This window comes from Thunnus maccoyii, chromosome 2 (genome assembly GCF_910596095.1).
Source record: "Thunnus maccoyii chromosome 2, fThuMac1.1, whole genome shotgun sequence".
In the NCBI taxonomy this organism is placed as follows: Eukaryota; Metazoa; Chordata; class Actinopteri; order Scombriformes; family Scombridae; genus Thunnus; species Thunnus maccoyii.
The window spans coordinates 3,748,738-3,776,152 of NC_056534.1; the positions used below are offsets into that span (position 1 = coordinate 3,748,738).

Genomic DNA, 27,415 nt, shown 5'->3' on the forward strand with positions numbered 1-27,415 from the left:
GTATTCTCCAAAAATCATGGCCATCAGAGAGTCAGTTAATACCAGCCTACCGTTGACGTTAGCATATTTGTTTGACAACTAGTGGATTTGCAACAAAAGTACATCTGTTGATTGATTAGGTTGAGAAAAACTTTGTTGGTAGCGGCCTTAAAGGATAGGTTCACAACAGTGTGTCCACGCAGTCATTTAAAAGTAGATTTGAAGCTTATATTCAGCTTCAGCAGTCTGAGTTAGTCATATCAAGTGGATATCTGACACATTTACAGTCTTTTTAGCATCAAATTCCCTCTTTGTGTTTCCTCGGACAGTGTTTCCCTGTTGAGCTGCAGGTGGAAGTATAGTAACAAAAAGAGGGACATCGACACTAAAAAGACTGTAACATTGAAAGATATCTACTTGATTTGACTCATTTGGACGCTGAAGCTTCATATTAGCTTCAGATAAACTTTTAAATACATTTTTGCACAGAAGGAGGACTGTGGATTTACATTATAAGTGCATTATGAAGGGATCTTCTAATGGTCAGTACGAACAGGAGGAATGATTACAGCAAGAAAAACATGTACAGCTAGAAATGATTTTGACCTGCTTGGTTGCCAAAATTGAGTTTCCAATCTCTCTAATATGAAATTAGATCATTTACGACACTAAACACATAATGACGACTTTAGCTGCATTTTAATAGTATATTGTTTATTTCTCCCCGGAGTGATAACTGACAGTGTGGATGATTTTAACCTCTGATTCCATCACTGCAGCTCAGAATAACATGAGACAACTGTGTGGTGATAACTGGAAATAAAAAACAAAGATTGTCTTTTATTAGAAAAATAATCCACACTGTTAATTGGCTCCCCATGATTATAAATGCAACGTTTGGGTCAGATAGACTTCATCAGTCATTAACTACTTTTCCGCTCTTTGCTTCAGTAGCAGAAGCAGTCTGACATAGGAGCAGCCAGGTAGGGAGTTGGGTGGGGGTGGGAGAAGTTGTAGATAATGAGAGGGTGTAGTGGGGGGAGTAGAGGAGGGAGGGGCTGAGTTGCTTGGTCAGAGGTTTCTGGCTGGGCCTAACTGTGGCAGCCCCCAGACCCTGAGGAGGGGTCTGCCAACTGTAGGACTCAGCCTATTTAAGTGTGTGTCAGAGGGTGAGAGGACCGCCAGACCCTGAGGAGGGAGTCCCCCTCACCACAGGGCACACAGCTTCATTAATGTTGTTTATTAATCTTTTAAAATGTGTTTAATATTATTATTATCATCACCGGCTTCACTCCCGCCCCTCCCTCTTGAGGATGTGAAGGTCTGTCTCCATGTGAAATGATGGGAAGCAGTGAGGCTACTGGTCTGTGGTAGAGATGTAATCCAGCCGGTGGTGGTGGGGTGTGGGGTGGAGTTGTGGAGGGCGGAGTGGGCTGTATGGGGGAGGGGGGAGAGGGAGGAAGATGTTGAATGAGTGTGTGAGAAGGAGAGAGAGTGTCTGGCAGATGTGCGTGCCTATAATATTTATAATAATTATTATCATCATCTCCTCCACACCTCTTAATAACAAGAATAATAATAGTGGTAACAATAATAACAACAGCTACAATAGTAACAATAGTGATCAATAGTATTAATGAAAATATTACTGAGACTTTAACTTTATTGTAGTTACCATTACTTTATCTCAAATTGAAAACAGTAGCAGTCAAAAGTTTAGACAGTACAGGGGCTGCAGCCCCCAGTGACCCTCTAAGAAGGATTACAGGTATATGGATGAGTTCTTGGTGATGTGTCTCCATGTGTGGCTTCATTGAGTTATCTTTTCTCATTCTCTCTTAGATAAAATGGATCAAACAAAAGCCTTCTTCATTGTCAGTTTCACTGTTTCATGTTTACATGAAAGAATTTGAATGATTTTACATTTCAGATAAAGGTGTGACCATTTAGCTACAGAAAGTGCTTCTTCTTTGAAATTTTAATTTCTTCTACATTCAGAAAGTAAGAAACACTGTTGTTTCCTTGAATATAAAATGTAAAGTGCACATTATAGGCTGAATTGTAAACGTACTTCTTTTTTACCTGTTTAATTTCTTTATTTGTGTAATAAAGTGATAACAGTACAAGTGTAAAACAATATAAAACATGGTGTTGGAAGACAGGACAGAGGAGGTAACAGGGTCACAAAATAATAGATATAATCAAAACAGAACAAAAAAGAGAGAAAATAAACCAACAAACAACCAGAAAGAAAAAAGGGCAACTTGATGGTTTCTGAGGAAGTGAAGGTTCAAATGAGAAGAGTTAATGTGCCTAAATATTTGCATATGAGTGTGTTGGTGTGTATGTCTGTGTGGTAGTGAGGAAGGTGTCTCGAGAGGGAGTTGGGTGGGGGTGAGGTTGAGGTTGGGGATGGGTGGGTAGGAGCTGCAGGAAGTGTTTGTGACGAAGCTCTACTGTAGATAATGAGAGGGTGTAGTGGGGGGAGTAGAGGAGGGAGCGGCTGAATTGCTTGGTCAGACGTTTCTGGCTGGGCCTAACTGTGGCAGCCCCCAGACCCTGAGGAGGGGTCTGCCAACTGTAGGACTCAGCCTATTTAAGTGTGTGCCAGAGGGTGAGAGGACCCCCAGACCCTGAGGAGGGGTCTGCCAACTGTAGGACTCAGCCTATTTAAGTGTGTGGCAGAGGGTGAGAGGACCGCCAGACCCTGAGGAGGGAGTCCCCCTCACCACAGGGCACACAGCTTCATTCATGTTGTTTATTAATCTTTTAAAATGTGTTTAATATAATTATTATCATCACCGGCTTCACTCCCGCCCCTCCCTCTTGAGGATGTGAAGGTCTGTCTCCATGTGAAATGATGGGAAGCAGTGAGGCTACTGGTCTGTGGTAGAGATGTAATCCAGCCGGTGGTGGTGGGGTGTGGGGTGGAGTTGTGGAGGGCGGAGTGGGCTGTATGGGGGAGGGGGGAGAGGGAGGAAGATGTTGAATGAGTGTGTGAGAAGGAGAGAGAGTGTCTGGCAGATGTGCGTGCCTATAATATTTATAATAATTATTATCATCATCTCCTCCACACCTCTTAATAACAAGAATAATAATAGTGGTAACAATAATAACAACAGCTACAATAGTAACAATAGTGATCAATAGTATTAATGAAAATATTACTGAGACTTTAACTTTATTGTAGTTACCATTACTTTATCTCAAATTGAAAACAGTAGCAGTCAAAAGTTTAGACAGTACAGGGGCTGCAGCCCCCAGTGACCCTCTAAGAAGGATTACAGGTATATGGATGAGTTCTTGGTGATGTGTCTCCATGTGTGGCTTCATTGAGTTATCTTTTCTCATTCTCTCTTAGATAAAATGGATCAAACAAAAGCCTTCTTCATTGTCAGTTTCACTGTTTCATGTTTACATGAAAGAATTTGAATGATTTTACATTTCAGATAAAGGTGTGACCATTTAGCTACAGAAAGTGCTTCTTCTTTGAAATTTTAATTTCTTCTACATTCAGAAAGTAAGAAACACTGTTGTTTCCTTGAATATAAAATGTAAAGTGCACATTATAGGCTGAATTGTAAACGTACTTCTTTTTTACCTGTTTAATTTCTTTATTTGTTCAATAAAGTGATAACAGTACGAGTGTAAAACAATATAAAACATGGTGTTGGAAGACAGGACAGAGGAGGTAACAGAGTCACAAAATAACAGATATAATCAAAACAGAACAAAAAAGAGAGAAAATAAACCAACAAACAACCAGAAAGAAAAAAAAGGGCAACTTAATGGTTTCTGAGGAAGTGAAGGTTCAAATGAGAAGAGTTAATGTTCCTAAATATTTGCATATGAGTGTGTTGGTGTGTATGTCTGTGTGGTAGTGAGGAAGGTGTCTCGAGAGGGAGTTGGGTGGGGGTGAGGGGGTAGGAGCTGCAGGAAGTGTTTGTGACGGAGCTCCACTGTAGATAATGAGAGGGTGTAGTGGGGGGAGTAGAGGAGGGAGGGGCTGAATTGCTTGGTCAGAGATTTCTGGCTGGGCCTAACTGTGGCAGCCCCCAGACCCTGAGGAGGGGTCTGCCAACTGTAGGACTCAGCCTATTTAAGTGTGTGGCAGAGGGTGAGAGGACCCCCAGACCCTGAGAAGGGAGTCCTAGGTGGAGTTCTTGGTGAAGTGTCTCTATATGTGGCTTCTATGAACACATTGAGTTATCTTTTCTTATCCTCTCTCAGATCAAATGGGTCAAACAAAAGCCTTCTTCAGTGTCAGTTTAACTGTTTCATGTTTGCATGAAAGAATTTGAATGATTTTACATTTCAGATAAAGGTGTGACCATTTAGCTACAGATAGTGCTTCTCAATTTCTAAGAAATATAAAGTGCACATTATAGACTTGGTTATAAAACTATGGACTAAGGATTTTTTTTTCTGGGGCAACTGCAAAAGCTGCCACCACTTGCAAGCCTGTCATTACTGTTGCTATCATATACAGCTATGCATGGACTGTCAATAGCAGCTGCTTCAGTTATGTTCAGTACTTTCACATTAATAATCAGTGTGAGCACAGACAGCAGAAACTGAAAGTCTGCTCACTGATTCTTCTGCACTGTAATAAAGCACAAACCACAAACTGTTCAGTTGAGTTTCACATCTCATAGCCAGAGATAATATATTATTAATAAACAATCTCATATTAGTGTGCTGAGTCTTTTTTTTCAGTGTGTGTATTTAGTTCTTCTATTCAAACCTCCTGCTGCTAATCTTGTCTGTCTCACTACTCATTTGACCACTTTATTTACCTCTTTCTGCTCATCCAGTATCCCACAGAAAGTATAATTTTATTTATGTTTAGGATGTTTTTTAAAATCTTTTGTTAGCCATGGTTTGTTTGTGAAAACTAAAATTTTCTTGTCATCCTGCACAGAAGTTGATGTATGATCCCATGCAGTTCATTCAAAACAGCCTCTAAGGACCTCAAGCGCTGAAGATACACACGAACCTACAAAGAGAGGGGTGTTACTCGCTTCACTGATAGCATCTTATCTTCTCTTTTGTTCTCAGTTGTGAATAAATTAAAAGCGAGAATTTGAATGTTCATGTAAGGGTACAGCACCACTCTAAAGGGTTTGACCATAGTCCCCCTCTTCTCTTTAAAAGTGTCTGTTCTTTCTGTCTGTGTTCACTGCAGCAACACTTTACCTTCAAACACTGAGAAGGAAACAGAAGAAGTGGACGACTTCAGAGCATCCATCAGACATCGTTCTCCAAAGGTAAAAGACAAACGCTGGAGGATAACAGATTGGATTTTGGTATAAAAATGAGTTTGTTAAATATATAACATGTGCATTTTTAGCATGAAACATTAGTAAGCAAAGTGAGAATGTAAATGTTTTTGTTCTGTTTTAAGAGCAGGATGTGACTCAGGGCAACAACAGGTGTCTAACACACTGGTTGTTCTCTCTAATGCTGCCTTTTATAGTAGAAGTTGTTTATGTTTCTGTTATTTATGTGCATCTATGTGGGTTTTAGAAGGGAAAACGTGTCTCTCAATGTCATTTAATATGTGTAGGCATGTAGGTATTAATGTAGGCATGCTTCACTGCCAGTTTAACTCTCTATTCCCTTTATCCTTCTTTTTTCTTGTTTTGAATGAATTAATTTGAATTTTTAGATAAAGGACTGGTGTCACTTCGCTATTTCCTCATCCATCATTTCATCATTGATAAAACCTCTATTTTCTCTTGTTGTTGCACTTCGTTTTTAAACATATTGAAAGGACGATATTTGAATGTTCAAATAAGCACATGGTGCCTCTATAAAAATACCTTCTGACTGTGTTTACTGCATCAGCATGAGAAGAAATCTGAAGAAAAGGCTTCAAAGCCTCCATCTGACGACCTTTTTTCTTTTGTCTTTTTTGTGGATTTTTTGTTTTGTAAAAAAGTGATTATATTATTTGTAATGATTTTAAAAAGGGAGTGGGGTGTTTGAGATTTAAACAGAAAAACCTTTGTTAACACACTGATGTAAGGCGTTCATATCTTGACATTTTTTCCTACTACATAGTAAACAGTAAACAGACAAACAGGAAACAGGGGAAATAGGCGAATCTGACACATAACAACCGTCTCCGGCTGAATTCAAACCAGGATCGTTGTGTATGTGCCTCAGCTGTTCACCTACCAGGGTGTCCAAAAAAGAGAAAATATTTGAACAAGTTGATGTGAATAATGATGTAATAATACTTCTTGTTATTGTGTATTTTCTGTCATAGTATTGTGGGACAAACTGACTGTGGGCGACAACAATGAAGGTAATTTATCCCTTAATCCTGCAGAAACTTGACACAAATGTAATAATTTTTTTTGTCAATAGTGAATTTGTTATCTGTTGGTTCTGTAACACATCACTGTTTTCCTGTGAGTGCACTTTGTAAATGACAGGGGCAGTAGCTTATATTAACTGTCAGATATTTCACACTAATCTATATTAATCTATTCATTTTATACAATGGTTTTATGTTGGAAGATGACAGCAGGGTTACTTTTCCACAGAGCACATTAGCATGTTACACTGCAGTTTGGATGTTATCACAAACTCTATATACAACAAATGTGCAGAGTCACAAAGTCCATTATCTTCAAATATGGAGAAGGGAGATGTTAATAAAACAGGCAAAACACCTTTAACATCTGCATCAGACTCATCTGCCTCATAACTTACTACAAGCTTGTTTATAATTTGTATTTTGGCTTTTTAATTTTCTTGGTTAAATTCTTCTCCCTGTTTTTATCCACTTTATCATGATGATGCACTACATCATGAACTTTAATTTCTGTACAGATGGCTGGATTGTGGTGGATGACTGTGATGCTGTTGCTCCTGTCTGCTGGAAGTTTGGCTGATGCCAAAATAGGCAACATTCCACAAGGTGTACAAGACGCATTTAAGTGAGTCAACATCCTTTTACTTTATATACAGTCAGCAGCAGTAGTTACCTAGTAGATGTGTAGACAAAATGACATGAATGGTAAGTGTAATTTTAGGATATTTCTCTTTTATATTTCTCTGCCAGTGATGACACACAGCTGTCTGTCTATTCACCAGTGTGATCACATAGGGGCTGAAGAGTCTAACATGTCAGCTGTTCCCATTGTGGGCACATAGAGACACTCTCCTGTTTGTTTACACATAGCTTACCTGGCATGGTTGAGAAAGGCTTGCAGGTGTATTCAGAAAGCATATTTTCCGACATTGCTACTGTAAAGTAACACCGATATAAAACAGCTTCAATATCAAATTTAATTGAAAAAAACAGTCTGTTGCCAGACAAAGTTTGTCCTGAAATCTTCAAATACATGTTACTGACCTGCCTTCCAGACTGAATAAGAGTTGCATTGCTGGATTGTTCTATATCTGTTTACATTACAACAGTGTTCTGTCATGTAAATGCCATATTTTATGTTTCTGTCACAGGTTGTTCTTTTACTCACATCATGCTAGTGTTCTTATAAAGTCCTACTGTGATTTTATTGCAATTTATTTTCTCTGTGAGTGCGAGAGCACTCGGTTGCTGCTGGTACAGAATGATAACAAGGCCAATAAGGCTAATAAGAACAACAACAATAATAACAGTTGTTTGGAATAATCATCTTACATATTCCTATCCAATCTTCCGTTTAGCAAGCTTTTGATCTATTGTCACATACACTCTATCAAATCAATCAAAATGGTCATTTATTTATTGTTGTTTTAACAGAAACATGGCAGCTGATATTGCCAATCAGGCTGGAAACGTTGCGGACAACAATCCTGGACACCAGCAGAAAACATAAATCATGACATGGACAACATTTCAAAAGGTGAAGTGTGCAAAATCACAAAACTAGTTGTAACTACAAACAACAGACACTGAATATGAGAAGTGGTGTGTTGTCACCTACTCTTACTATAACGGAAGGCACGTTGACACACAGTTCACACATCAGTTTAAAAACAATATTTCATTATTTCTGTTACTACAAGTGCTTCACAACTGGAAATGTGGCTTTTCTTCTAACCTAGTTGTATTTTCTCTTCAGGTGTACCTGGTCCAGGCTAATTACACTGTGGCTCCAGATAACAACAGACACATGAAGCATGTTTGTCCGTATTTCTCTGTACTGTGATGTCTTATGTCACATTTACTGAATATTAAAAGCATAATAAAAGTTTTTGATCTCTTGACTGATGTTGGACTACGCTATTGTTGACCTCCTGGTAAGAACAAACCTTTTTAGGGCCATAACACTCAGCCACAAACCAAGTCTGAGGTAAAAATGTTCTGCAGTTGTATGAAATATGTGTCTCTTTGGCTGCTAGATGTTCCACTTTCTTCATCAGCTAGTCAATATCAATTTAATTCAACTTAATTCAATTCAAAGAGGCCTTATTGGCACAGGAAACATATGTTTACATTGCCAAAGCAAGTGTGAAAAAAATGTACAAAGTTTAAACAAAAAGTGTTCCTATATTTTGTCCCCCTCATGTATGTTAATGCACAAAATATTGGGAAAACTTTTCAATATAATGCACTTCAGTACACCAGCACCCACCATGGCCTCAATAATAAACATAAAGTAGAATTATCACCTTTCTGACAATGTCAACAAAAACTGAAAATGCACAAGCTTCATAAAAGTAGAATTTATGGCAAAGCTGTTGTGTTGGATTGCACAGGATAAGTCCCACACACTTTTTAGAAGAATTAGTTTAGAAGTAAGATCGCAGATGAGACTAAAAGAGAAAGGGAGAAAGAGAGGGATGAAATGAAAAGGTAAAGAAGGAACAAACAGGGATGAAGGGCACTAATGAAAACAATGAAGGACTATGCACTTGTAAAATTATAGGGGCACCTCTCCCATTGATGAATTAATGAATAATTAATGAATTAGGTCAGTTCTACACCCGATAGTAATGAACTCTGAATGCAGTGACCTCCATCTTCTGACGTAAAGGTATACAAATACAACGATTTGGTGATAAATCAAGATATTTATTGAACTACTAAGGAATAGGGATGAATAGGGAAAACTAAACATATGTACATATATACAACTAAAATGAATGAATCAATGGATGATGAATGTGTTAAATTAAGTTATTGCCTACAGAAAGAATGAATGGATGAATGGAGCATGGTAAATGGTTTTCCAACTGTTTCCATGAAGATGAAGTTCGCCAGATGTTAACAGCCAGATGAGAAGTGCTGCAGTCTCTGGTTCAGCACTTCTTCAGGAGAGTGAATCCAGTCTCAGACCAGCTGAGGCCGCGTAGTGGACACACACACACAGCAGGGGTGTGTGTTCCAGTCTTGGTGTGTTTAGTGAAAGGCTGCAGGGTTTGAATACTGGACTTCTAACTAACCAAAAAAGTCCTCGGAAAAGTCTTAAAAAAGTTTAACTACACAATACAACATGAGATTACAAACATAATAGGCCTATATATTCACAGCAAACAGCGTGCGATGCGGTTTATGCATCTTTGCAGTATTTTGCTTCGTAGTTGAGTCTCTTTCTGGAGCCATAAAAAAGTACAACGGCCAAAATGCCATCCGAGAGGAACATAGAAGAAGCAGCAACGGTCAGCAAGGCAAAAAGCAGAAGAAGAGCACCAGTCGCCTGATAAAGAGTTGTAAATACGATCCTTGGCGTTCTTTTGGTGGACCAACCACATTGATTACTGATTAATTCCTTTGTGTGGAGAGAAAAAGAAAAAAATAATTCTATTCCCATAGAAGATTTGAAGAATACTGAGGACTTAGAAATTGTAATATTGATTAACCAAATAAAATACAGAATAAAATCAATAAATCTGTTATTTTTTTCAAAACAAAAAACAGATTTGGTGTCAGAATCAAATAACGAAAAACCAATTTGGTTTTTGCCGATTCGTTTTATCGTTATTCCTTTTTGGATTGAATATCCAGCAGGTCTGCGGACATTCAGCCAATTCGTTTTTGCGTTTGAAACCAAAAATGGAAGTCACATGGGTTTTTTCCTTTTTTCATTTTAAACCAAAAACGAAAAACGACATCACGTCAGTCACATCAGTTTTGAACGGTAGCGGAAGCGGCTACATTAGCCTACCCATGATCCTCAACGACCGTTGCTATGGTGAAGACGCCAGCGACAGCCGTGCGTGTGTGAAAACCATGGTGTAAATGGGATGAAGACGGGGTTATGAAACTGAACTTTACATTTCACATCACTCATTTAAGCCCTACACTTTCACTTTCGTAATTTTCATCATGCTGGACTTTAGATTGTGCATTTTATTCAACCTCCACTGTTACATAATGTAATTATTTATTAATTATTTATGTTTAATTTATTCTCTCATCACCTTTCCTACATTTCATACACTTTGTTTCTTTGTCCATAGCACACATTATTTTCTTTACAGTTCAATGTACAGTAAAGTACGTTGATCCCGATCGTAACCAATAATCTGCAGTACTACATAATGTTATACTGACTATATGTTAAGGCTGTCTGCCACAACAATAGCACAGTGGTTGTGATGAAAAGTTGTGACATAAACTTCTGTATGAAAGTTAAAACTTCTGCTTTCATAAAGGGACCAAATATATATTACTGGAGGTCCAGGTTTGACCCACAGGCCCCTATTTGCCTACCACTGATCTATAGTAAAATACTTAGTTTTCAGTCTGGTGAAGATAAGAAATCCGTGTTTGTGGACTATTCCCCGTGAAGTGTTGGGGATCTAGTTCGCCTTCTTGTGGATTTAACGCTGGTGAAGTTTCGGGGTGGGGTCTCGTAGTCAGATTTCCTCAATACTGGAATTCCAGGTCTGGGTCGCTCTGATGCTTCAGACTGAGTTTCTCACGACTATCTGGACAAATGTCCCTGTAGATTTGTTAGAACCTGAGCTCAAACCCACAGCAGTCCCATAAACCAACTGAGATAAAAATATATATATATATCATTCTTAAAATGCACTTGTTTCTCTTCATACTACAATATAGTATCTAAAGCATTTGGTTTGATTTAATGACCTCCACCTCAGTGATAGGTCACACCAGAGTTAAAGCTATTTGCATGTCCTTGCAAAACAGGTGGTGGTGGAAGCTTGGTGATATAGTGACTTACTTGTGTTATGAGTTGCAAACTACAGTAGAGGGTAAATCAACACAGGTAATTAAATCCAACATATTAGTACCTTCCATTCATTGCTCATGACTGACAACAAACCATTTAACAAAGCAGTTTGTTCTCCATCAGAACAGGTTTTTATAAATTGAATTGCAATTTCAGTGTGACAAGGTCAATAAGTATCTTTCTCCCTTTTGAACTCTACAGTTCTCTGTTCCCTGAAAGGTCAATACTGTCAAAATGGTTTGCAATTGATCAATGATGTGAAAACGAGTTCTGAAATTCACTAAAATGTAACTTTATGTAATGTAAATTACCCTCAGTATTTACAGCTCTGTACAGCCATTACTCTATACTTCTGTAATGCATTTCCAAATCTAAAATCCTGTTATTTCAATCCATTTATAGACTGTGCCAGATACCCCCTGCAGATTAATTGTAATGTTTATTAATTAATTATATTGTTGTATTGTATGTATTTTATTATGAACAGTTGTATAACACTAATAAAGATTTATTTAAAAAAAAGAAAAAAAAGAAAAAACCACCAATCATACAACATTCTATTGATGATGTCACAAAGGACAGGATGTGACATCATCACTGTCAGATAAAAGGATCATAGAACATGACATCACACAAACATTCATATAGAACATTCACTTGTTGCTTCATGTCAGCTTCTCAGAAACACATCTGTGTCAGGATCGACCACACACACACAGAATTAAACTAACCAAACGCTAAGAGGGACGAGAGAAGATCACTACTCTGTGAGACACGTACAGCAAGTTAGAGAACCAAAGTTCAGGATAGAGATGGCAACCGAGTGCAACATGCATGAAACAATTAGCGAGCTCTCCAAACTGCTCCAAACTGAAAAAGACTTGCGAGCCATGGAGCAGCTGAAGGCCACTGAGAGGGAGAAGGTGCTTCGTGCAGAGATGGAGAAGATGAGAGAAACAATAACCAACCAGGAGACCATTAAGTACAAGGCCCTGGAGAGGGAAAGGGACATTTTGCTTACAGAGGTAGAGCACCTTAAAAGGAGAGATTCGGCCTTCATTAATATCAAGGATAAGTACAACGCTGAGAAGGCAGAAAAAGAGTCCATCAGAGAGCAAATGGATGATCTGCAAAAACAAATTGAACACCTTAAATTGCAGCTTCATGAGGAAAAGGATCTGCATGTTGAGAGGCAGCAGAGGGACTCTGAGAGGGAAAAGGCCCTCCGCAAACAAATCTGTGAACTCAAAGAGCAGATCCGCACAGAGCACAATGGGTGTGCAGATTCATTTGTGCCAAAACTCAAAGCCTTAGAGAGGGAAAACGCAGCCTTGATAAGTCAGGTAGAACATCTTAAAATGAGCTGCAAAGATATGAATTTGACTTTAAAAGATTTGTCTGAAAAGGAGAAAGAGAAAGTTGTTGTGACGCAGCATGAGGACAGCACTCAGGAGCCTGATTCATTGGTAGAAAAAGAACATTATGTCTGCAGCCAGGAGGAGCTCTCTGAGGGGGACAACGTTCCCAACAAAGATACATGTGACATGGAAGATAAGCTCCAGTCCGAGGGTTCAGAGTATGTGGGTACGCTTGAGTCAAAACTCAAGGCTTTGGAGAGTCATAACAAGGTCTTGAGCAATGAGGTAGAGCAGCATAAAATGAGTTTTGAACATATGACTGAAAAGTACATGGCAGAGAAGACTGAAAAAGAGGCCCTCCAAATTAATATTCAGGAGCTTAACATCAAGCTCCAAAGTGAAATGGATTTTTGTAAACAGCAGCAGAGAGCCTCTGAGAGGGAGAAAGTCCTCTGCCAAGAAATAGATAACCTGCGAGAGACGCTCCAAAAAGAGCGTGAGGACGACAGTAAACTCCAAGCCTGGGAGAAGGAGAGAAAGGCTTACATTCAAGAGATAGCAGACTTAAAATTATGTTACGAAGGAAAAACCTTGAGATTCAATGAAATGCTTGAGAAGTTAAAGGCAGAAAAAGCCCATAAAGAGGCCATTATGCAGCAGGATTTATGTACCCAGGAGAAGCTGAAGGCCTCTGAGAGGGAGAACGTGTTTTCCCTGAAACTGGAGGAGTTGAAGGAAAAAATCTCCTGCTATGAGAAAGCGGCTCACCCAGAGCTCACAGCCACATCTGAGTTAAGGGAAGAGAACGGTGACAGCCTCCAGGGTGAAGGTTCTGGGGATGAGAAAAAGACCAAAAAGCGCAAAGGATGGAAGAAATTTGTTTATTATGCCAAGCCGTGGCATTGGGGTAAAAAATAGAGCATAAGACTTTTCTACTTAGGGAATAATTTGACATTTTGGGACTTAGACTTATTTGCTTTCGGCCAGAAAAGTTAGATGAGCAGATTGATAACACCCTTATAATTAATGGACAACCGGCTTAACTCATTAATTTACACATACATTAAAAAAAAGGGTTAGAGTTAGGGATGAGCAGGGGGAGGGATGAGGTAGGAGGATGAAGGGATGAGGGGATGAAGGGATGAGGGTAGGGAAGAGCAGGGGGAGGGATGAGGTAGGAGGATGAAGGGATGAGGGGATGAAGGGATGAGGGTAGGGATGAGCATTGGGAGGGATTAGGTAGGGGGATGAAGGGATGAGGGGATGAAGGGATGAGGGTAGGGATGAGCAGAGGGAGGGATGAGGTAGGAGGATGAAGGGATTAGGGGATGAAGGGATGAGGGTAGGGATGAGTAGAGGGAGGGATGAGGTAGGAGGATGAAGGGATTAGGGGATGAAGGGATGAGGGTAGGGATGAGCAGAGGGAGGGATTAGGTAGGAGGATGAAGGGATTAGGGGATGAAGGGATGAGGGTAGGGATGATCAGAGGGAGGGATGAGGTAGGAGGAAGGGATGAGGTAGAAGGATGAAGGGATGAGGGTAGGGATGAGCAGAGGGAGGGATTAGGTAGGAGGATGAAGGGATTAGGGGATGAAGGGATGAGGGTAGGGATGAGCAGAGGGAGGGATGAGGTAGGAGGATGAAGGGATTAGGGGATGAGGGGATGAGGGTAGGGATGAGCAGAGGGAGGGATTAGGTAGGAGGATGAAGGGATTAGGGGATGAAGGGATGAGGGTAGGGATGAGCAGAGGGAGGGATGAGGTAGGAGGATGAAGGGATTAGGGGATGAAGGGATGAGGGTAGGGATGAGCAGAGGGAGGGATGAGGTAGGAGGATGAAGGGATTAGGGGATGAAGGGATGAGGGTAGGGATGAGCAGAGGGAGGGATGAGGTAGGAGGATGAAGGGATTAGGGGATGAAGGGATGAGGGTAGGGATGAGCAGAGGGAGGGATTAGGTAGGGGGATGAAGGGATGAGGGGATGAAGGGATGAGGGTAGGGATGAGCAGAGGGAGGGATGAGGTAGAAGGATGAAGGGATGAAGGGATGAGGGTAGGGATGAGCAGAGGGAGGGATGAGGTAGGAGGATGAAGGGATGAAGGGAAGGGAAAGGGAGGGTGGGTCGAGAAATCTGAGACAAACAAGGTAAGATGGGTAACAAGACGGACGGCAGACAATAACTGAAGAGCTAATTTTTCACCCTGCACTATTTCCACTGAACGGGTCCTCTACTCATACACAGCAAGCTAGCCAACATTACAGCCAATATTTACATACAAGACACAAGCGCTCACTTCTCAATCTCACACCAAAATGTGAGTTAACATCTTAATTAACACATTAGTTGAACAGATTGACTGGATGAGTGTTTTTAGTTCAGATATTTTAGGATGATGTAGGCCGCCACTAACACTGCTTACTTTACGAAGTAGTGAAAGTAAACACTAAAAAAACATGGCATCCCACACAGAATAAATTTTAGAACTACAGTGTCCTGTAAGGGACAAACAGTGATAATTGCTAAATTCTAAGGGGAATAGACAGGAAAACAGTGACACCCAGTGGCTCATTTAGGCTACTGCCTTATTATATTCTGCCTAATTGACAGCGGCCCTTCTCTCACAAGTGGCGGGAGGTTTACCAAACAAAACATTAACAAAAATGGCTCTTACACACTGGACTGTTTCTTAGCTGAGAGTAGTTGCCTGCACAGAATGAATTTTAGAACTACGGTGTCCTGTGGCTTATTCAGGCTACTGCCTTAAATCTACCCCTTCTTTAATTTGGCCTCCCAGCCATCAGACCAAACAAAATAAAACAAAGACCACCCATTAAACACAGATAATTAGAACAGTTAAAATAAACATGTGATGAATGAATGAATGAGTCAGTGTGGATTATATGGGGATTATATTAACTTCACAGTTTATAACGCCCTTGTTTAATCTCCTTTATAATGCTGATAATAGTGACAGCCTACAGTCTCTGCGTTGTGTTGTGATGACGATGATGGTGGTGGACTAACGGCTGACAGTAATGTTAGTTGACTCCAACGAAGACACACAGACGCTCCGATGTCCATTTAATGATGACTGTTTATTGCTTTACAAGCACTTCGGGATCTGGGGGATACAAGCCCGGTCTCAGTAAAACTATTTCATATAAATAAAATCATAATCAAAGAAAACTTACTGTACTAATGAATGATTTCTGTGGTGAAGCTTAATAACTGTTAAATAACAAATTACAGGGCCAACGGTCTAACCTTGACCAGGATCAAAGACTTACTGTATCACAAATTATATAAAAGACACTATTGATAGAGATGATTCCAGTACACATAGATAATCGCTCTGATTGTCAATATAGTTATAATTAGTAATAAAGTCTCTCTCAGATCAGCTATACATTAATATTTACAGGTTTCAATTAAACAGTCACAGACTCACCTGAGGGATACAAGCCCGGTCTGACTTGTTCCCCCGGTGATGCTTTATAGCTGCATCGTTACCTTGGATACTGTGTAGCCTAATATTAAATATGAAATATAAGATAAGATAAGAAGATATAAGATAACAGCATAAAAATATGAAAATAACACAATATGTACACCTTACAACTATTAAATAAGGGTAAAATTACTGACAAAATTATATTCTATATTACAAGATTTTGCTATTAGACATAGTGACCATTTAAAGCTCAAATGATGTATTTAATGTAACATGCTAGAGGCAGATGTTACATCAGTCAGTCAGTACTCTTTCCCCAGCACTTTCAAGTTAATGTCCAGGATACCATAGTAGGGCACACTCTGACCTGCCTCTATGGGTATTTTAGAGGACTGTAGCTTTTGTTTCTGAAGGACATGGTGGTTGTGCCAGTATCAGTGAGTAATACTGGTTATCTGAGAGCCAGAGTCAATGAGAGCTCTGCACTTTATTCCGTTGACTTCCACCTCCCTCTCATTCCTAGGACACACTAAAGGGGTGTCCCCTCCTCTGTCACCAGTTGTGTTCACCTGCAGTAGGTCTTGCTGCTTGCCTATGGTTGCCCCAGTTACCATGAGCTCTAGACGTTTAAAGGCTGAGCTGAGTGATGTGTGGGGTCTGGGGTTGGTGAGCCCAGGCCAGATTGGGATCTGGGAACATTGCTCTGCAGACCTGGGCTATACGTCCTTACTTCCCACACTGGTAGCATGTAACACTTGAGCTCTGGTTTGTAGTTCCAGGAGATGGCAGGACTCTTGGTGGGGGAACAGGGGGTGGAGCAGCAATTTTCGATTCAGGTGAGACAACTTGGCCATGATTTCCTCTTAGCTAAGAGCCAATTTCTTGACCATCTCTGTCAACTTTGACCACTCTGAGGTATGTTTTGTCCTTTCTGTCTTCACATTTGTATCACACTCTGATGTGACTTGCACCCTGGCATATGTTTTCTTTGGCTTGTGTTGTGACTGGAACTTCTTAGTTTCTTTTGCTAGATTTCTGAGCTCCGCTTGCAGCTCTCGGAAGCTCAAAAGCCTGGACTTCATTGGTGAAATCTTTGCATACACCTACTCGTCATTAAGCCCTCTTAGGAACTGCTGGATGAGTTCCCTGACCTCTGGCTATGGATCTAGGGTGCCTTGTGTGTCACTGTTCTCTGCCCTCAGTTCCTCAAATGCCCTCTCATGGGTTTGGTCATGGGGAGGTGGATTCAGAAGCAGCTTCCTGGCCTCACCACCAAGGTGTCGCACAACAGTGGAAAAGTGAAGGTGCGTTGGGAGCTCTATTGCCTCCAAAAGATACTGCATGTCATGAATCCAGTCCACTACAGGTATCTTGCTATCAGAATTACCAGTGAAGACTTGGACATTCTTCATCTGATGAGTCTGCATGAAACCACCATCGGCAGCCAATGGAAGGACTGGGTTGGCTATGGCTCTGACAGGAGTCTTTATTGGTGACTCGGACAGGTGTGGGGTGGAGGATGGAGGTAGAAGTGTAGGTTGTGGGAGTGGATTGGGGTACATGCTGACTTGAGGGTTGGAAACAGGTGTCAGTAGATGTACTGGGGCAGGGGCATGTGCGGGCACTGTGTGATAAAAGCTGCATAGGTCACATTCAGAGGGGTGGGCGCAGTTGTGTTGGGGCCCCATGCACCGGTAACAGATGGGACCTTGGGGGCTACTTCACCACGGGCCAGGTCCTGAGAGTAGTGGGCGGCAGCTTACAACGTGTGCAACTGGGGGGTTGGTCCATACTCTGAAGCTTGGAGGGTCTGCCCAGCAGAAGGGGGTTATTCGTATTGTTCATTGTCTGTAGTGTTTGAAAACTTGGCATGGGAACCTGGGGCACAGGAGAGGTACATGAATAACTGGTGTAGACCTAGGGGCTAGGCTTGACAGCCGGAGTTTGATAATGGGAGGTGGCTGGATGGTTCATGGTGGGCTACACTACAGTTTACATTTCTGGGAGGCTTTGAAATGACAGGGTTGCTGTGGGCCCGTGCACGCTGGCGTGGGGTGGGAGGGCAGAGGCCATTGTTGTCTGCACAGCCGGCTGTGGCACTAGAAAGGTTGCACTTGGCAGGCTGTTATCTGATCTGTTTGTTCGGTGGCTTGGTCTCATAGTTGGGCTGCTATCAAAACAGCAAGGATGCCTGCACTCCAGAGCCTGGTAATGTACATGCATGAGCTGGAATGATATGGTGATCAGTATAAGGTGACAGCATTGAGGATTGTGGGGTAAGCTGTGAGCTTAGTCCTGTGTCTGTGGGCTGACAGCAGGTTTGGTGGTCTTGAGTGTGGTGCTGCAGTTGAGGATCATGAGCGTAGTGAACTGGTTGGTAAGCTTCAGCCTCACTGGTTGCTGCTGGTTCACTGTGTGGATGTCGGCCATGGCCCCCTCACTCAAAAGGTGGATTTGTGTCCTTTTTAGAGAGTCATAGTTGTGGATTGCTGCAGGCCTGGGGGAGGGTTGGATGCCTGGTGCCACCGCAGAGGGACCCTCCTGCCTTAATGGAGAATATGCATAGTCACTCAACATTTTGATTTGACTTTTAAATATATGGTAACTGATGGTAAAGACTAAAGCAGCAAAATAGATGATTGTGTGTCTTGATGTTATATGTTTGGTTGTGAGCATGTAGGACTGTTATTTCTAGTATCTATTGTAATGAAATGTGTAAAACAACTATCAACTCAAAACTAAAATTTACATTAAACATTAATTAAATCCAGACTGTCAGTACACAGCTCTATGCCTAACTGAGAATAGGAATGAAATAAATGAGCAAGACTTGCTTAATATTGGTCTCAGAGTTTTCATATAGAAGGGTCTCACACAGATTATACTCATTTACCATTCGAGTAGCAGTTCGGTTTATAGGATACCATGAAAAGTCCTCAAATGAAAACACAAGTTTCACAACAGTCTTCAAAGGATATGTTGGAGAAGGTGAGTATCCTGCCAACACAGCTTTGCAGCTGATAGTAGCTCAGTCCAACACACCGTCCACTCACAGATGGTAATACAGGTCAATACAGCAGTATAGTTGGGGATGCTGCCGTCAGTCTCTCTTATCTCTTCGGTCTCAGAGTACCACAATCCGGGTCACAGCACCAAAGATGTAACCCAAGCGTGCTGTAGCCTCTCTATACACCCTGGGACTCTGTGTTGTGTATCTTAGTGTGTGATGGGGTGATGAGTGGAGAGAAGGAAGCACGCGACACAGGAGTTCTGGATTGTGGTTGAGACCTGGCAGCACTTTATTAACTCACAACAACAGCTTTCATCTCTGTTGCTGGTTCACTACACTGGCTGCTGGTTCCGTAACATTACGGAGTAGTGAAAGAAAATATGTCCTAGTGCCAAAATAACCAGTGCAAAAGGAATAATCTAACTCTGACAATAACAAATTACTGCATATTTAAATTAAATAAGGCACTCTTAACATATGATTTAGTGTGAAAATAAATTAAATGACATAAGACAATTAGCAGACATTAACTGAAAAACTAATTTTTCACCCTGCACTATTTCCACTAAATGGGTCCTCTACTCATACACAGCAAGCTAACCAACATTACAGCCAATATTTACATACAAAACACAAGCGCTCACTTCTCAAACTCACGCCAAAGCGTAAGTTAACATCTTAATTAACACATCAGTTGAACAGTTCATATATTTTAGGATGCTGTAGGCCGCCATTAACACTACTTACGAAGTAGTGAAAGTAAACTTTAAAAAAGCATGGCATCCCAAACGAAATGAATTTTAGAACTACAGTGTCCTGTAAGGGACAAACAGTGATAATTGCTAAATTCTCAGGGGAATAGACAGCGCAACAGTGACACCCAGTGGCTTATTTTGGCTACTGCCTTATATACTCTGCCTATTTGACAGCGGCCCTTCTCTCACAAGTGGCGGGATTTTTATCAAACAAAACATGAACAAAAATGGCTTACATGCTGGAATGATCTGAGAGTAGTTGCCAGAGGAGACCTAAGTGACTGCTCCCAGCCAAGAAATAGTCCAGCAGCAAATAAGTGTATTTCCAATCATGTCGAACGAAAGGCACAGGTTAGCACTGTGGATTCACAGCAAGAAGATTGCAGTTTCTTTCTGAGTGGACACTAAGGGGCGAATCCATAAAAGGATTGCGCAGCTTTTGCGGCCACTAAACAAAAGAAATAATAAACTAAATAATCTTTATGGGCATGTTTGTGTCATCATATCAGTAGTGCAATATCTTTGTCAATCGAACCTTGAGGCGGGGTAGATAGCGGCTGCAAAGATGCACAATTCACAGTGCTATCAGCTGCCTCCATCCGTTCTTTGTGAATTCGCCCCTAAATGTTCTCCCCGTACTTGCGTGGTTTTCTCTGGGGTTCTCCAGTTTCCTCCCACAAAATTTTCAACAAAAATATTTGCGCTTTAATTTCTGTTGTTAAGGCTTTTCTTATCATTTACTGTCAGATACTATCAGGTCCTGTCAAGTGCTGCTGGTGGTCAGGGTCAGTACCAGTGTATTTTAACCACTGGGTGGAGACAAACAATCTATGGTACACAGTCTTCAGATAACTCTAATGTATTTTCTACTGTTTACAAGGGAGGATATCCACATTCTTTTCATAGGCCCTAAAGGACCAGTCGGTAAGATTTAGGGGGATCCAAATATTGGTAGAAATTGAATACAATATTCATAAGTACTTTGTAATTAGTGTATAATCACCTGAAAATAAGAACCGTTGTGTTTTCGTCACCTTAGAATGAGCCCTTTATATCTACATAGGGAGCGGATCCTCTTCCACGGAGGCTGCCATGTTGCACTGCCATGTTTCTACAGACAAACCGAACATTGGCTCCAAAGAGGGACTTTCGTGGTTTTTGCGAGTTTTGCGGCCACCGTAAGGGGGTATTCAGTTGTTGCAATCTGCAACCTCACCTCACTGCCACTAAATCCTTCACACTAGTCCTTTAAGTACAAGAAATTTGATGAATGTAGTTGAAACTAGCTCCACCTCCAATAGCTACAACAGTAACATGCTGCTCTAACACTGATGCTTCACTGTTAATAATCTAATGATGTCATATATAATAATATATCAGTCAGAGGGACCAAACCACTACTTTTACTGCAATACTTTAACTACATCAAGCTCATAATACTTAAGTAGGATTTTTCATGCAGGAATTTTAATTGTAATGGAATATTTTTACATTGCTGTATCAGTACTTTTACTTAAGTAAAGGATCTGAGTACGTGGAAATGCTTTGAAGACTTAATTTACCTTTTTCAAACAATTGTTTATGTCCCCAACGGGACTTTCTCTTCATCCAACTGTCTAAGACATTATGGTCACAGAGTCAGATGACTTGGCAACAATGAAAAACATCTAAGTTTACAATTAATTTATGTCTGAGTGGTAATCGGTCCCTCCAGGAAATTGTGATTTTGTGTTCACAATAATTAATGCAGAGTCAAGAAAGCTTGCCATTTTGCTAAATTATCGCAACTTTTCCACATGAAATGGCCAAATCAACAGACTGTTTGATTTAGACCAATTGTGTCGTGGTAACTTATGTCATCACAGTGTGATGAATGCACAATAAAGGCAACTCAAGTACAGTATTTTCTTTTATATAACTCTGAGCCCATGGTTCTCATGTTCCGAGAATAAATTTAACAATAAGCACTGAAATATAGTTGTTTCTGTGATATACACCATGCCTTTATGGAAGTCAGTGATTACATATGACTCTTCATTGGTAGTAATAGTAAAAATTTATTGTCATTTGCTTGCAATTTTTTCCAATTTTCACAATTTTACCTCTAAAAAAGCACAAAAATCATTACAAATTGTATTGCAATTTTTTCAATAAGCTGCTGCAAAATCAAGCAAATTTGGCCACAGTAATCACAAAAAAACTGGGGGACTGAGGTAACAGTGAAAATGTTCCATGTTTGATATAATATATTCAGTGCAGCTTTTCCAGGCTTGATGGCAGGATTAAGACTTAAAGAAAACTAAGACCGCAAATGTCACAAATGTCTTTAGGTCTACTTAAGAACTACAGTTGGCAGGTGACATATGGTGGTGAATCCTGTGTTTAATGACATAAAAGATCAGTACAGACAACCTGATGCACATTAAATATATTTTGAGATTGTAATGTACTTAGTCTTGTCATTATTATTATTTTAATCTTCTGTGCTGATGCTGTTTGTTAAATACACTCAGATGGCTGGCCTGCACTGGATGACTGTAACACTGGCTGTCTTGCTGTCTGCTGGAAACAGTTTGGCTGCTGTGGACCAGAACCAACTTCGAAGAATTGTAAATGAGATCCTGAACAGGTGAATCGACTTTCTGTAGAATATATAGAGGGACGACTTTGTAGGCTTGAGCACAGGATAATCCTGAGAATATGATGACTGTACTTTTTTGCAACACCTTTGGATAAAGAATTTTTAAAAATAAGAAACTTTGAATAAAACGAGTTGGCAGATATAACATGTTTTATCCTGAGAAAACTGAATTGAGCTACTAGTATAACTTTTTATATTGCACTGGGCTGTAAAGTGTTGATCATTTCATTTTAATATTTTACCTGTTTCTGACAAATTCAATGATCAGTGCATCCTTCCATCTATCAAACTTTCTGAACTTTTGTTCTGTATCAAATGATCAAACATACTCAGTAACATTTTCTATCTGTTTCCTTTGGCAGGTTTACACCAAGCTACGGGAATGGAAGGTCAGTAAATAATGAAATAGCACTTTTTGAAAACAAGAGTTACAACATGCCTTATAGCAAAGAGACAGAAGAAGAAACTAACAGATAAGACGAAGATAATAACATGTACAAGCACAGAGACTGACATTACAGAGTGTATGCCCACTATGATTCTCCATATGCCAGCTACAAGATTAACTGTGATATTCAATGTTTCAAAATTTCAGTTTCTTACATTTGATGTTCAAAATGACATAATGACACTTGAGTTTGGTTTGATTGATAAACCGATACGTCCATCCATCTAACTTTCTATACTTTATTGATGTGCAGTTTTAAATGGACACCTGGTTAACATTTTGTGTGTCTGTTTCCTTTCACAGAAACTTCCCAATGTTTAGTGTGGCTGTAAGCATCCCATACAACAGTGACACCAAAATGTATGATATTGGTAAAGTCACTGACGATGGTGACAAAGTGAGGAAGACAATTGTAGATTGTGAGGTGTATACCAGCGAGAGGATGGTTGCAGCCACAGTTCTTAGATGGCGCAATGTTTTGAGGCAGTGTCCTGGAGGACGTGTGCAATGGCCTGATGTTCTGGATAAGTGTCCGAGAACAGTTAAGACCTGGGCTGATGTTGAGAATTGGTGCTCTGGGGCAGTTAAGGACAAAAGAGCTGATCATGCAGAGTATCGTACTCTACAGCGCTTTAACACCTTGGTCAACCGCAAAGATAACAAGCAGGATTTGCTGCTTTTCTATGTTCTTGCTTCCCCATGTGATAAAAGATGTACAAGTGAATCAAGTCGTTTTAACATCCTCGAAAGCATAAATCAGATTCTGAATTGGAATAATTATGCTGTTGTGTTTTCTGATGTATTCAAACCCCGTGATGGACTCATACCTGAGGATGATCTACGTGGATCCCTTGAGCGACTTGGGAGATACAGGGGTCACTTAGGGTCAGTTGGTCTGAATAATATATTCCGTTGTAACAAACAACAGTGCAGGAGCTGCTCCAGCAATAATGAAGTTGCACGGTTTTGTTTTTCAAATCATCCATAACTTGGCCCCAGCCACAACTTGCCATCCACTTCATTCATACAGCCTCAACAAGACGGAAGTGGTCAGGGTGACTGAGGCAAACAGTGGCAGCCGAGGGGGCGAGGGCAGACGAGGGCATGGCAGAGGCTAAAAAAGGGAAAATAATAGTAAAGATGCAGGTGTTTCCTCCTCACAGAGCGGCCTTGTGCAACATGATACATTTAAATGGCCATAACTCAGCTGTCATGAGTCTGACTCTGGTTTTAAAATGTTGCACAATTCATCCTTGCAGTGCCCTAATATACTAACATTGAGGTATTCTCCAAAGATCATGGCCATCAGAGAGTCAGTTAATCCTAGCCTGCCATTTAGGTTAGCCTATTCGCTTGACAACTAGTACATTTACAACAAAAGTACATCTGTAGACTGATTAGGTTGGGAAAAACTTTGTTGGTAGTGGCTGTAAAGGATAGGTTCACAATTGTGTGTCCATACAGTCATTTAGTTAAAAAATGTGTTTAAAAGTTGATGTGAAGCTTATATGAGGCTTCAGCAGTCTGAGTTAGTCATATCAAGTGGATATCTGCCACATTTACAGTCTTTTTTAGCATCAAATTCCCTCTTTGTGTTTCCTCGGACAGTGTTTCCCTGTTGAGCTGCAGGTGGAAGTATAGTAACAAAAAGAGGGACTTTGGCACTAAAAAGACTGTAACGTTGAAAGATATCTACTTGATTTGACTCATTTGGACACTGAAGCTTCATATTAGCTTCAGATAAACTTTTAAATACATTTTTGCACAGAAGGAGGACTGTGGATTTTGTCCCTCATCACTTCCATTGTAAGTGCATTATGAAGGGATCTTCTAATGGTCAGTATGAACAGGAAGAATGATTACAGCAAGAAAAACATGTTTCACTGTTCATTTGGGCTCCTGACTGTTGTTTTAAGACACACTTGAAAAATTGTGGACCTGTCCTTTAAGTGTGAAAAACTTATTTTGATTAAATTATTTTGAACTGTTTGGTTTCCAAAAGGGAGTTTCCAGTCTCTCTGATATGAAGTTAGCTTCTGTATGTTAAACTGATATTGAACAAGTAGAAAATGGTCTTTTTTGTAAACCAGACTGGGGACAATCCAGTCTGAAAACAAGTGACAGAAGCAGAAACAGAAAGAATAGTTTACTGGGTATTTCAATCATTATGACATAATAATATTATACTAATATTTCCCCCCTCAAAATATTCTTTTCATGTGATTATTATCTAATCTCTACAGTTTCTACTGATTTATTGAATTGAAAGTTATTTATTGTTTGAAAATGGTCAATACCAGCAAAAATACAACAGTACACTGTTTTTTTATTTAAGAAAATGTGCCAAAAGTCTGTAACTGTGCATAAATGTCTTTTTGTATTTACTGTACATGAGGATGTTTCTGCTAATTACTAATAGTGGAGTTATAAGAGACAACGAGTGCAACAATTACTGTACAATTATGACTAAAGCTTTTTATGTTCTGTCTTGTTCTCAGTAAAGCTTGGCTCAGCATCCATTTTGGTGTGTATGTATGTCAATCATGTTCAAATCTCAGTATGATAATCATCATTTCACACTGCTGTCTGTCTGCCAGAGGATCTTTTTGAATGCAACCACTGTAGGGAGCCAAAGTTTAAACTCAGAGTCTTTATTTTTCTTCAGCAGGTGAAGTGTCATTAACAGTGTCTGTGTGGCCAAGATAATGTAACGTCCTATAACACTGTATATTATGCTTTACAACAACATCGGTAACTGTGGATAGTTCAGTTTTAAGTAAAAGATTAATATCTATCTATCTATATATATATATGGTGGTAGTGGTATGTCTTCCTCAAGCTCGGGTCCTCTACCAGAGGCCTGCTGCGAGTTTGAGGGTTCTGTGCAGTATCTTAGCTGTTCCTAGGACTGTGCTCTTCTGGACAGACCTCAGATGTTGTATCTGGAATCTGCTGGAGCCACTCTCCCAGTTTGTGGGTCACAGCCCCCAGTGCTCCCATTACCACTGGCACCACTGTTGCCTTTACTCCCCACATCTTTTCTCCTCTTTCAGCCCTTAGCATCTTAGCTTGGTCATTCTCAACCACCTTAGGAGGTGTCTTCCACTCTGAACTTGGGACTTCCAGCCCATATTCAGTGCAGATGTTCCTGTGCACTATGCCAGCCACATGGTTATGGCGTTCCATGTACGCTAATATGTTAATATATTATGCATATATATATGTGAATTGTTAAGAGTCTAATTTTTTGAGTTTTTTGCAAAATAATATCAATGTATGAACACAAAAACAGTGAGTGGGTACTTACTAATTAAACCAACTTAAGACTTTTTCATTTTCATTTCTGATAATTTGTATGAAATTGCAACATCTTCCCTGTACAATTTCCAGATAAATGCCTGCAAATTACCTAGAAAATTTCTGGGAAATTGGTTTAAAATTAAGGGACCTGTAAAATAAAGTGTTTCCCAAAACACCATTTTTACTTTTTACCCTTTTCTACAATAGATGTTTTTTTTCATGGAGGTGTTTGTGTATTTACTTCTGTTCCCACACTCACAGACAGCAGGCTGCTCCTTCTTCTGCATTTGGGCCAAAAATCTCTTTAATCTGCAAGTCATGATGAACAGACAGACTTGTTTTTTCTGCCTAAAACACAAAACATTTTCTCACAGAGGCAGCAAGAAATTGCTAAAAGTTTTTTTCAAGGTTGAAAGAAAATCATGTTCTTACAGTAAAAGTAAATAGTCAAAATAAATAAATACAAAATCAGTTTTAAAAGCAAAAAACAAATTATGGGCTGCAGATGTAAATTTTGTGTTTTAAAAGATTTTTTTCTCAGTCAGTGCAGCTTACAGGATGGTGATGTCTGCAGGGCAGATTCCCATAAATTCTGCTGTGAAAATAGACAAGTGTGCAGAGGGCCCAATTTTTCGAAACTGGGTGAAATCACAATTGCAAAGCACAAACAAGCAAGGATACATATGTGACCAAGTAATTTTTAAGGTGACAAAGAAGATTACAGGCAGGTAGAGTTTGGGCAAGACTCAATAACTCATAATAACTCATGGTCATTATTGTGAAGGCCATAGCATATGATTCACATCATTTTCATACTCATCAAACCATTCAGTGACCCTTCGTGTCCTGTGAATTGGGGCATTGTCATCCTGGAAGAGACCACTCCCATCAGGATAGAAATGTTTCATCATAGGATAAAGCTGATCACTCAGAACAACTTTGCATTGATTTGCAGTGACCCTTCACTCTAAGGGGACAAGTGGACCCAAATCATGCCGGCAAAATGCCCCCCACAGTATAACAGAGTCACCAGATCCCCTCACTGTAGGGGTCAAACATTCAGACCTGTAGCAGTTTTCCTTTAATTTGTCACCTGTCTGTACATTCAAAGTGTATTGTATTCTTTGATTGATCTGACTTTTATATGATCCAATGCCCCTGCACCATTAATGACATAAATTCTGTAAAACTACAAAATGTTTGTGTTTTGAACTACATCTCTCTGCTCTTTCTACCTCATTTACCCTCCATTTCACAGCAGAAGTGTAGAAGGGAGTAAACTGACCTGCACTTCCTTCTGTATTTCTATATCACCAA

The 27,415-nt window shown here is 40.1% G+C and overlaps 2 protein-coding genes across 3 annotated transcripts in view; both read left to right on the forward strand.

Moving 5' to 3' along the window:
* The first annotated feature begins 4,771 nt into the window (after positions 1 to 4,771).
* Positions 4,772 to 27,415, forward strand: part of LOC121880743 — a 29,811-nt gene continuing 7,167 nt past the window's right edge. The window contains exons 1-2 of the mRNA XM_042388239.1: positions 4,772 to 5,074; positions 5,165 to 5,246. Of these exons, the coding sequence (XP_042244173.1) occupies positions 5,067 to 5,074; positions 5,165 to 5,246 (90 nt within the window). The 5' untranslated portion in view covers positions 4,772 to 5,066. The remainder of the gene's footprint in view (positions 5,075 to 5,164; positions 5,247 to 27,415) is intronic.
* Positions 16,014 to 24,267, forward strand: LOC121883090. Of its 2 annotated transcripts, none has more exons than XM_042391524.1 (4): positions 16,014 to 18,932; positions 22,223 to 22,338; positions 22,713 to 22,739; positions 23,102 to 24,267. In XM_042391524.1, exons 1-4 carry the CDS (start codon positions 18,870 to 18,872, stop codon positions 23,784 to 23,786), a joined length of 891 nt encoding a protein of 296 aa, XP_042247458.1. In that variant the 5' UTR covers positions 16,014 to 18,869; the 3' UTR covers positions 23,787 to 24,267. The 2 variants fall into 2 exon arrangements, with proteins under 2 accessions (XP_042247458.1, XP_042247459.1); XM_042391525.1 differs by lacking the exon at positions 16,014 to 18,932 and adding an exon at positions 19,714 to 20,060.

Excerpts from the sequence above, each read along its gene's own strand:
- LOC121883090 (XM_042391524.1), top strand. The coding sequence starts at position 18,870 with ATGAAAAGTCCTCAAATGAAAACACAAGTTTCACAACAGTCTTCAAAG. Across the intron at positions 18,933-22,222 it reads CAAAGGATATGTTGGAGAAG|ATGGCTGGCCTGCACTGGAT; the intron begins GTGAGTATCCTG and ends AAATACACTCAG. Across the intron at positions 22,740-23,101 it reads CCAAGCTACGGGAATGGAAG|AAACTTCCCAATGTTTAGTG; the intron begins GTCAGTAAATAA and ends TTCCTTTCACAG.